The following is an 11,731-nucleotide window of genomic DNA, read 5'->3' as shown; positions in this document are numbered from 1 at the left end:
GTCCACCGGTGTGGCTCAATGGTTAGGACACTAGGCTACTGAGCCAGAGGACCCGAGTTCATTTCCGGCCGCGTTTCGATGGTGATGAAATGCAAAAGGCGCCCGTGTGCTGCGCGACGTCAGCACACTTTAAAAACCCCAGGTAGCCTAAATTAATAGCGTTAAAACCGATCTGGTGCTTTGAGAAGTGGGACCCCACAATTTATAATTAAAATTGGGTGAGAATAATAAATAATACGTATCTAACTGCCTCCACCATCACCATTATATGTCCCTTGAAGGAAAGGAAGAAGAAGAAGACCAGCCTGCCATCGCCATGGCCGCCACCAAGCGCGGCCCCCCTCCCCCTGCGACGACTCCTCCTCCTCCGGCGGCCTCCGAGGTGGCCGAGCGGCTGGTCAAGATGCTCGACCAGGTCGAGATGCGCGTCGAGCTGCTGCGCGAGCACGCCTCGTCGCTGGAGCAGGAGCGCCGCGTGCTCGTCGACACGCTGGCCTCGGTGGCCAACAGCCAGGAGCTCGCCTCGCTCACGCCAGGTGACTCTCCCGATATAATGCATGCGCTCCACAAAAAGAGCGAGGCTTGAACAGCGCACCCCTATAGCGCTCTAGAGGCGAATGAAATTTTGTTGCGTTAGCAACACTACGCCAGTCTTTCGCCTCCTCGCGTAGCCGGTGGCCAGTAGGCACAAATGGCCTTGAACATCCGTTGCCTAGCAACCGTTTCAGCCGAGCTTGGCCAGGTGGCGCCACCGTCGCCGGCGCCGCGCCGCTGCTGCGCGCGTAGTCGCTCGCTCCCGCCAGATGCGTGCTCTGCGCCGAGGTAGAGGGTGAGGAGGTGGCGCTTCGCGGGGGTATATATGCGCGCTGTGCCTCGGTGGAATCTCGGTGGAACAGGACCAAGCTAGAAAGAGGCAACGCGCTTGAGAGACAGCAGAAGAACTCGCTGCACGACTCGAAAAGGGTCGCAGCTAACGCAACTTACCAGACTCAGCCGGAGATAACACACGCCTAATTTTTCTCGTTCTCTCTCAGATCCGTTACATTCCGCCAGATTCCATGTGACAAACTGTGTTCCACGTGTTCCATGTGCGCTCCTCCTTGTTTGCGGTACTGTGTGCTTTAGTTTGCCTTGTATCACGCGACTGCATAACATCCCCGTGTCGCAGAAAATCCAGTTTGGTCTAAAGCGTGGCTTGGATGATCCCATCGGATTGTTCATTCTACCTCGGTCACACATTGGTTTCTTTCGTGAAACAGCCCTAAATTTTACACAAACCACAGAGAAAGACGGACAGCACGGGAGCAACGGGCGAAAGTGTCCACTAACTAGAGTTTTAGGGCCGCATCCACTATTGCTTTGGAACCGGTTCGCTTCCCCGCCGGCCGCCGCGCGCGATTGTCCGCGCGTCGTAACAGCCCGCATGACGACACCACAGGCGGTGGGACGCGGTTTTTGTACACGTCACATGAGCTATCAATCAAGTTAAAGTGAACCGCCCAGTGGGCCATCCGTGGGACCGATGCGCCGCGTTCGCTTCATTTTAAACCTTGCGGTTCCTCCGTTTGCTTCCTCCCTGTGCGCGCTGTTGAGTGATCGTTATTGGGGCCCGAACGTACGTCAGGATACCTTCGACATGCCTGATAATGCTCTCAGGCGGCATTTCAGTCTTTCGAAAGGGTTAGTAAGCCGGCGGTCCACCCATCTACAAGAGCAACTCAGGCCGCGATGACAAGACAGAAATGTCGTCTGCGCGCTTCGGTTTTTTGCGACCCTAGTCTTCCGAGTGGGTGTTAGCATGAGGACTTGGAGAATTGTTCGGCATGAGCATGCTGAGGGCTGTTATAATTGTACTTCTGGCCACGTGGGCCCGAGCAAGCAGCAACCGTGAACGGTTGACAAGGCCGACAACCTCCCGACGGCGGCAGACCAGTGTAGTGCTTGTAATGCCCCCCCCCCCCCCCCCCCCCCGCCCTAGCCTAAGTGGATTAAGGCAGCGGACTTCCTTGACCGGAGGTGACCACGGCTGCAGCGATGAAGGTCGAAGGCCGGCGAAGTCCGAAGATGCGAAGGGGGCTGGCGAGGGCATTGGCAGCGGAAACAGCAGTGGAAGCAGCGGCGTCAGGTGACCGAGTCTACCTTCGGGTCGCCGAACGACGGAGTGGTGCAAGGTCAAGCTGTTGCTGTTAATTGAAAGACGGCTGTGTCCTCTACAGATTTCTCGTGTTTTGGACATCCGGCGGGGAAGCACGAGTACGTTCGTTCACCTGCTGGTAGACTGCGGGAGATTCATTTCCAGCAGTGTTTGACTACTCAGCGTCTACTCTTTCCCATCGACCCCAGCTGCGAGAGAGCGGGGCAGCCCAGCACCGCCCCTGCCGTGGGTGGTACCACCGGCGTCCACATCTGCCTATGCGACTGGACATCGTTCTTCGAACTTTATTCCCCGGTCAGGGATCTAGGGAATCCGAACCCAATTTAACTCGCCTGTGAGTGTGGCCGAGAGTAGCCTGTTAACTCCCGTCGACTCCGGTTGGCGAAGAAGTTCCCTTCAACTGAGAGTCAATAGAGAGTTTTAGCATAGCGTTAGCGTGATAGCGGACCTAAGGGAAATTACGTTAGCGTGCCGCAAACAACTTATCCCCACAGACAGTTTTAGTATAGCGTTCTGAAAACGTTAAACGCCACCTGCTCGACATGGATGCGAACGGTCCTTGTAAAATGGTCGACACTGCCGCTAACTAGCCAAAGTATAATATTTCCGAGTTTTTTAAACGAATTATTACTGTAGTGCTTATTTTCGTCTGCAAAATGACCCCGAAATTTAAATAAAATGAAATAAAAAACGTAAAACAGTGGCGCCATCTAGACAAGGCAATGTTAACTACAAGCCGTTCGAGCAAGGTTTTGCCATCTCATGACGTGTAATGCTAAAAAAAAACTATTATAAATTCAATATAAACTCGCTTTACATCATTTAAGTCCATAAAAAAATCAAAATGAAAAATTTATTTTCAACATTGATACAATGTTGAAAATAAATTTTTAACAATGTTGAAAATAAATTTTTAACACCGCGAAAAAGCTCAAAATCTATTTTTGTTTCGTTCCGGACGTTTGTGCTAGGTTTCGGCTGCGTTTCGGGCAGTTGCAGACGGTAGCAGTGCAGCTGGAGGTCCCATTAAGGCCCATCTCCATGGACACATCGGAGGCGCACCAGCGCAGCGCTTACGCGCCCAGCGCCGCACCGCGACAAGCGTCGAAAAACACATGCAACTCGATGGCCTGTCGCGGCTACCGCGTTCAGCTCGGCTCGGCGAAGCAAACGGAGCGAAGGGCCGTACCGGATGCCGAGAGAACTACTTAAGGGAAAAAATAGCGCACAAGAGAAGACGGGACAAGCGAGGAGACACAGACAAGCGATAACTTTCAACAGACGGTTTATTGCAAAATTGGGAGCATATATACACATGTCCAGAAAGGCAACAAAGAACAGGATCGAAGATAACACACACCCCCTCGACAGCCATCTGCTTATCGTGCCAGATATGCAAGCTCTTTTTTCGACAAATTAACGGAAGGTTCACTGACACAATCCGGTCCAAAACGCACAATGTTCGACGCTTCAACAATCTCCCGGTGTAACCAATCAGAGAACTACGTTCTCTGATTGGTTACACCGACCGCAAACCAGCGAGTCACTTCCGGCGCCGGCGCGAGCGAGGCGCGAGCGAGGCGCGAATACAGGCCCATCTCCATGGACAAATCCGAGGCGCACCAGCGCAGCGCCTACGCGTACCAGCGTACGCCGGAGCCGGACTGCGCATGCGCGACGCGCCGACGCGAGCCGGCGCTGGCGCTTGGCAAATATCTGTCCATGTCAGATATTCGCGCCTCGCTCGCGCCGGCGCCGGAAGTGACTCGCTGGTTTGCGGTCGGTGTAACCAATCAGAGAACGTAGTTCTCTCGGCATCCGGTACGGCCCTTCGCGCCGTTTGCTTCGCCGAGCCGAGCTGAACGCGGTAGCCTCGACAGGCCATCGAGTTGCATGTGTTTTTCGACGCTTGTCGCGGTGCGGCGCTGGGCGCGTAAGCGCTGCGCTGGTGCGCCTCCGATGTGTCCATGGAGATGGGCCTACCTGACATGGACAGATATTTGCCAAGCGCCAGCGCCGGCTCGCGTCGGCGCGTCGCGCATGCGCAGTCCGGCTCCGGCGTACGCTGGTACGCGTAGGCGCTGCGCTGGTGCGCCTCGGATGTGTCCATGGAGATGGGCCTTTAGGCTTGCGCGCTCCAGAATCGAGAGCGTAGCTCAAAAACTGGGCGGAATGGCAGCTTATACTTTATCGTCGAAGCAAGGTAAGTCATAGCGAAAAGCAACTACACCAGTAGTTGCCGGAAAACATGCCGACCGGAATCGCAAGGACTGCTGAATCGGATGAAGCGGGCGGCTCTCACCTGGAAGGACGCCGCCATGTTTTCACGCTAAGGACGCAAAAGCCGCAACTGCCGTAACGGTAACCTCTGAAAATTGCGTTCGTACGCTAACGCTATTTCTCCGTTAGCGTTCTGCGCATGCGCAGTCTGGACCCGCTATTCCGCTATGCACGCAATTACGCAAAGCCCGCAATACTAAAACTCTCTAATCTCAGTCGCTCTTTTGTAAATAATGTAAATAAATTATCTTCTTCGTAAATAATTGTATAAAGTTTTCTTTGCCTTCCTCCTAACCCAGTCTCCCATCCTCCTCGTCCATCACCGGTCAGGCCATGCTACCCGGGTTGCAACAGGGCCTGGTAATAACAGTGATACGTGCAGAAAATGATGGAGAAGGTGCTGTTGGGAATCTGTCTGTGTCCCCGCCGTGCGTCGCCACGCCTGCTTGCTGACTGAAGAACGGATAATAGAGCTCCGTCATCGAGCTCCCTATCGCGAGCGTTTCGCCGTGGCACGCGTTATAAGTTTTCTTCAAGAACTTTCGCTGTTTTGCTGCGGAAAGAGTCCACATCTTTCACTTATCGGTGGTGTCTTGCCAGAGCGGTGCCTGCTTGGTCAGCTGGTTGAGTCCAAATGGAAACATCACCATGTAACGCTGCTGCTTTTCGTTCAGCCATGCTCCCTTCCTTTGCCAAGTTAACTATGTGAGGTACCCTGTTAGGTACCCTGCGTTTGCGCGGTTTTAAACGAGCTTCGGTTTTCTTTCAGTAACCTTCACCAAGATCAGTTGTGTTAACATTCGTCTCAGGGCTGCGTAAGAAGGGATACCGTACGCTTGTAGCTAAAACTAGTATTTTGCCTTACCAAAAGGGTAAGTTTTACTCGCAAGCTGATAGAAGCTTATATCATCAGAAATAGTAGTAGCGAATTTTTGGTTTGTTTTATGAGGCTAAACTTTCCAAAGGTACTCGGTCTAAGGGAGAGCGTAGTGGAGGGCTCCGGATAATTTTGAACACCTGGGGGCAAAGTATATGGGCCTCCATCGAAATGCGACCGCCGTGGTCAGGATCGAACCCGCGTCTTTAGGGGTCAGCAGCCAAGCACCATAACCACCTTTCCGCCGGGACGGCTTAGTAGCGAATATGGCAGCCAACCATCCTTAGTGGCAAGCGAGGCGCGATTCGTGGGTGCTACGTAAACTGTAATGGCGCTTCACTTTGGGTGCTCCCTCCTGCTCGTCAGTTCTCGTTTTTCATTAGGTGCAATGTCAATATCCTTTGATATTTCTGCTTCTCTTTCGAGCACCGTATTTTTCTGAATTGCATGTCCACCAACCAGCCCAACTTCAACATACTGCTCCATTAGCTCAACTCTGGTGCGGCAAGTTGCGCAGACCCAGATGGCAGCCTCTGTGTGCCGGCACTGTTATAAGATCACACCAACATGACAGCAACGAAAGCTCTGCAATACCATAAGCTTCTCGCACAAGTTTAAAAACTAGTGCACGGTGCCCTCCGGGGAGCGCTGAAAAAAGCTCGCGCTATCATCGACTGGCTACGGTCTCCCCATCGTCCTCCCACAAGGTTCGCCCCACCGATGTCTATGTCATAATGACGTAACAGAAAAGCGAACCGGTTTCAAAGCGAAATGTTTCATGGAATCGGCCCTGGAGCCATGTTAATCTATATTCATTACCCCTAGCCTGTTATTGACCATATGTAACATTAGTGTATAATCGATCGTTGAATGTAGTCTTCCTGCCTCCCATGTTATGAGCCCTTCACATTTCTCGGTACTTTCGCATACAACTAAATCCTGCCTGTCACGCTTATCCCAAAGCATGCTTCCTGTCGAATCTGTGTATCCATCCAGGTCTTTTGTGTGGGCATTCACGTCACCTAGTATAACTATCTCGCCCTCTCCTCCAGCTCATCAATATCGCTTGCTACACATTCCGCCATATGTCCGTTTTCTTCTTTTTGGCATTAGGGCCTGTTCACAGGTATACAAATCCAAGGAGTGTTTGCTCTCCTGCCACTTTTCCTTTAGCCATAAATGTTTCTTGCATTCCTCTTTGAACCTTTGCCAATTCATACTTTCATGCATGAATGAATGTCCCAATTACATCCCCTTTCTCCTGCCCATTGTTCTATTGCAATGCAATAATGCAATAATGTGTAATCAGGATCGCAGGGTGATGTTCCAAGTCTCTAAGATGTGTTTCTATAAACCATATACCAATACATCCTCCTGCCTCAGCTGTTCTTCTATTCCCTCCCATTTCAGTCTACTCCTGCCGCCTTGTATGTTAATATGCCCTATGTCTTAGCTGTTCTGAAACTGGCGCTTACTTGTATTTCTTCTCATATATGGCTCCTTCGTTTCTTCTACCTTGGTTCTTCCCTCGGTTCGTCTTCATCTGAGTTGGTGCCTTCAGGGCTCTTGGGCCCTGAAAAAGGTGTTTCCTGGCGACCTGTCCTGCCTCCTACCCTCTTGCCAGTGGCACCACTGCAGTGAATGCCATCTTGCATGAAAATATGGGAGTCGGCCTCGTACGCGTCACTGCTAGCGTCCATTATGCCGTATCCAAGTCATCGGCTCATTACCCTAATGACACGGTTAGCCTCAGCGACCCTGCTATCCATCCTGCTAGACTGCCTCTGGACCTCTGGAATTGTCCATATGGTCACATACACCCTCTAAGAGGCCTATCTAAGCCTACGCACCCCCACTTCTGTCTCTCAAGGTTCTGACTCCTTCCCTTCAGCACATCGTTGAGACCATCATGGATAGTGTGAAGGTTTTACTTATCCATGTTGCCCATTACCGCCTCCTGGACTTTGGTGGTGGCATCTACCATGCACTTCCCTTAGTGGGCCTCTACCTGCACAAGCCTGTCCGCCTTCACTCTCGTTAAAACGCCCTCCTCAACCGCCGCTACGTTCGAGTCACCCACTACCAGAGCTCTCCTGCGCTCTAACCATTCCCTTCCTGCCTGCGAGTACTGTTCTCCGGATTGCAATGGCTGGCCCTTGTAGTGAATCGACAAGTGGTTGGCGAAGAAGAAGGAACGAGCTTTATTAGCGGTTAGTAGTTTTATAGCCTCTTGGCTAGTGACGTCACCGGGACCACTGCCGATAACAGATGGCTTGGTCGGTGGGCCTCATAAGATAAGCACGGCACGTGTCAGTAGCGCATTCGGTTCACAACAATTCTTCCCACTTAAGGAGCGAAGCGGTCCGGGGGCCAACGCTGCCGTTTTGACCTACGAGGTGCGTCAGCGCCGTCTGTTCCCTGTGCTTCGTTTGTACAGTCTTCGGCTTGCGCGTCTGGCGTCGTTTGACTGTCCGGTCCTGGTTGGGACCCATTCTCCCCACTGCCGTGACCTTGAGGCTGCGAGTCCACCGATGCTCTTGCGCTGTCCTCAGCCATTGATGCTTCCGTGGGTGCCTGGGACTTAACGTCAGCCCCTTCCACACTGGTCCTCCTGGTCTTTAGTTGGTCGAGGTGGCGGCGATGTTGCTCCCCATCTGCTGTCCTTACGGTTGTCATGCGTGAGCCCTCGGTGGACTCTACCACGCCTGGTTTCCATTTGTCGCCCACTCCGTAGTTCTTGAACCAGATTTCCTTGTGCAACGGTTTTCCGGTGTAGTATTCATCTGCAGAAGGAAAGGGTCGTGATACCACATTGTGTAATAAACAGCGTGGCTGATATCCGAGAAGCATGGAAGCCGGAGTCTTCCCGTTGGGAAGGGGAGTGCGCCGATAATGAGAAAGAATGTGGTCCAGGCGAGATTGCAAACTACCTCGCGTGTTTTTGTTTAACCCGTGCTTCACAGGCCGTACCGCCCTTTCCGCCAGACCGTTAGACTGTGGTTTGTAGGGAGCGGTCCGCATATGACTGATGCCATTGCGCTTCATATATGCCCTGAACTCCTCGCTAGTAAACTGCGGCCCGTTGTCCGTCACAAGGGTCCTCGGCAAGCCGAATTGGCTCAACATAGTCTGCAGTGCTTCAATTGTTTTTCCCGAGCTGGCTGTCTTCATTAGAGTGACCTCGATCCATTTGGTATGAGAATCTACCACAATCATCAGCATGTGGCCTTCCACAGGACCTGCAAAATCAACATGAATTCTAGACCACGGCTCCGCTGTTTCTGGCCAAGGCACGGGTTGTCGTGCAGGGGGCATGCTGCCCCATTCTATGCACGTTCGACATGCGCTAGCCAGCTTCTCAATGTCTTGATCGAGTCCTGGGTACCAGAATACAGAACGGGCCAATCTCTTCATAGCCGCTACTCCTTGATGAGCATCATGCAACATACGCAGCATTGGTAGCCGCGCACTCCTCGGAATTACCGCTCGATGGCCCCAGTACACAATTCCATGGCTGGACGTCAGTTCGTCCTTCCTGTGCATGTATGCGCGTAAAGGCTCCTGAGCAGGTTGCAAGTATCGTGGCCAGCCGTTCTGAATGTAATCGCGGACTTGTGAGAGTTGGCTATCGTCCGCAGTCATCGTAGCCAGATCGCTAGCCGACAGCGGACCGGAGTCTAAGTGATCGGTTAGCAGGACGTACTCACTAGCGTCCTCTTCTGCAGCCTTAGCGTCATGCGCCTGCCGTACAGGCAAACGGCTGAGGGTGTCCGCCGGAATTAACGCCTTCCCTGGCTTAAACTCTATCTTGTAGTTGTAGGCGCTTAGTAGGAGTGACCAACGCTGAATCCGTGCAGCGGCCATGGCTGGAACGGGCTTAACAGGGCTGAAAAGTCCGAGGAGGGGCCTGTGATCTGTGACGAGCGTGAACTGATTCCCGAGTAGATATTCCCGGAACTTTGTAACAACGAAGACCACAGCCAATGCCTCTCTTTCGATTTGCGCGTAATTCCGCTCAGCCGGTGACAGAGTTCGTGATCGGAACCCGATTGGTAGATCTTGCCCATTTACTCTGTGATGTAGCACTGCGCCAACGCCACACGAGGATGCATCGGTTTCCAAGATAAGGGGCTTATTTGGATCGTAATGCACCAAAAAATTTGCCTCTTGTAGCAGCCGCTGGGTTAATCGGAAAGCGTTATCTTGTCTCACTCCCCACTGCCAGCGTGCGTTCTTTCTTAGCAGTTCATACAGCGGCTCCAAAACAGTAGCCAAATTCCCCAGAAATGCGTGGTAATAGGTTACGAAGCCCAAGAATGCTCGTAGTTCCGCAACACAGTTTGGCTTCGGCATCTTTGCTATCGCGGCCATGTTGTCTGTCTTAGGTAACAATCCGTCCGCACTTATACGATGTCCCAGAAATTCAACTTCTGGTTGCCTGAACTTACATTTCTGCGGATGCAACTTGACACCGTGCTGCCGGAAACGTTCGAAAACTTGACGCAGCGTCTCCGAGTACCCTCGTTTCTCCGCGATTACCACATCGTCCAGGTAAACTTGAACGCCCGGAATGCCTTGCAGGATGCCTTCCATACGTCTCTGAAAAATAGCAGGGGCGGAGGCCACACCAAAAGGAAGTCGATTAAAGCAAAACAGGCCTTTCTGAGTGTTTACGACCAAGAGCTTCCTGGTTTCCTCGTCGAGTGGCAACTGATTGTACGCATCTTTCAAGTCGATGGTGCTGAACACTTCACCCCCGTTTAGGTTAGCAAAAATATCCCGTATTTTTGGCAATGGGTACTTCTCTGTGACACATGCAGCATTCGCGGTGACTTTGAAATCGCCACACAATCGAATGGAGCCATTCTTCTTGATAACGGGAACGAGAGGCGTGGCCCAGTCCGCACTGTCGATAGGCGATAGAATGCCTTCTTTAACAAGCCGGTCTATTTCCTTAGACACTTGCTCTCGCATTGCATATGGCACAGAACGAGCTTTGCAGAATCGCGGCTGCGCATTTTCATGCAACCGCAAATGAACTGCGGGACCACCAATGCGTCCTAGGCCTGGTGTAAACAGATCGCTAAACTCTTCTAACAGCGCGCTAACCGAAGCTTGCTGTGGAAAATTCCTCTCACCCGTACTTGCCTCGCCGACAATGCTCAAGACAGCCCTTCCGTTGCGTTCAAATGCGCTGATAACGTCGCGTCCGCACAAGTTCGGACCGTCACACTGCAGCACGGTTAGCTTCGCTTCCAGAGTTTTACCCGAGTACGAGACAGGAAGCCGGAGCTCCTCCTTCACGGGAAGCTTGCCAAGAAAGCAGGACAACTGCAAAGACGTCTCGCGGAGCGCAGGCCAGGCGTGCCGATGCTTGCAGTATGTCCCCCACGTAATTATGGAGACCGGTGAACCGGTGTCTACTTGCATCTTCAGCGGAATTCCACTCCAGTCGAAGGTGCGAACCACGGGCTTGACCAAGTTAACAGATGCAGTGTACACATTTAGCAGACAAAGCTCGCTCTCGCTCTCTGAAGGATGCTCTTCGCAATATGCCACTCCTGGTTGTTGCAGTACACACATCTTCGCTAGATGCCCTTTTCGTCGGCAGCGAAAACACTCCGCCCGGTGAAACTTGCATTTCGCTGCTCTGTGCCCAGTGCTACCGCAGCACGAACAAACAACACCATCGCTCGGTCTAGGTGAAGTATGCAGGCGAGTCTTCTGGTAATGCGGTGGACCCTGCAGCTTGCTCTTCACAGCGTGAACGTTGCCTTGACCCTTTGTCTTATCCATGTGATCCACGCTGAGGGCTGCCATCTCTGCCGCTAAAGCGGCCTCCTCTGCTTCTTTGAGTGTCAGCGACGATTTTGACAAGAGTGCTCGCTGAACTCCAGCGTCACGCAGGCCGCAAACTAGTCTGTCTCGTAGCATCCTGTCCCTTGACTCACCGAAGTTGCAACCGCAGGCCATCTTCCGAATTGCGACAATGAAGTCCTTCGTTGTTTCGTCAGGACGCTGATACCTGGTGAAGAACTTGTAAGACTCCGCTATTTCATTGCCCTGCGGCGCAAACTGCTCAGTCAGTAGCTCGACCAGCTTCTCGTAGGTAAGCTCTTGAATCTTGGCCGGCGCGCAACGCCCCGTTATTCTACCGACAGTTGCTGTACTTAAAGCTGCCGTTAGAAGCGCCCGTCGCTTCTTCGAATCATCGATTCCGTAGGCTTCAAAATAGGACTCCAGACGTACTTGGTATGCTTCCCAACTGTCGTCCACTTCGTCGAAACCCGGCGGTCCAACGTGGGCTGCCATGGAGCAGCCAGTGCCCGGCGGTGGGCCGCTCGTCGCCACTGTAGTGAATCGACAAGTGGTTGGCGAAGACGAAGGAACGAGCTTTACTAGCGGTTAGTAGTTTTATA

The 11,731-nt window shown here is 52.6% G+C and overlaps 2 protein-coding genes and 1 pseudogene across 2 annotated transcripts in view; 1 reads left to right on the top strand and 2 right to left on the bottom strand.

Annotated features, from left to right (window-relative positions):
• Nucleotides 1-316: 316 nt before the first annotated feature.
• The window catches only part of LOC149337737 (BAG family molecular chaperone regulator 2), a 28,618-nt gene continuing 17,203 nt past the window's right edge, over nt 317-11,731 (top strand). Inside the window, exon 1 of the mRNA XM_089554941.1 lies at nt 317-536. Coding sequence (XP_089411067.1) covers nt 317-536 — 220 coding nt within the window. The remainder of the gene's footprint in view (nt 537-11,731) is intronic.
• LOC149337739 (uncharacterized) lies at nt 6,784-7,804 on the bottom strand (annotated as a pseudogene).
• Nucleotides 11,011-11,624, bottom strand: LOC149337738 (uncharacterized). The gene is made up of 2 exons (XM_089553649.1): nt 11,087-11,624; nt 11,011-11,036 (listed from the first exon to the last, which is right to left on the bottom strand). The coding sequence occupies exons 1-2, from the start codon at nt 11,622-11,624 to the stop codon at nt 11,011-11,013; spliced, it is 564 nt and encodes a 187-aa protein (XP_089409775.1).

Source organism: Amblyomma mixtum, chromosome 7 (assembly GCF_055824585.1).
Source record: "Amblyomma mixtum isolate Tamu chromosome 7, ASM5582458v1, whole genome shotgun sequence".
In the NCBI taxonomy this organism is placed as follows: Eukaryota; Metazoa; Arthropoda; class Arachnida; order Ixodida; family Ixodidae; genus Amblyomma; species Amblyomma mixtum.
This window is presented reverse-complemented; position numbering and strand designations above follow the sequence as displayed.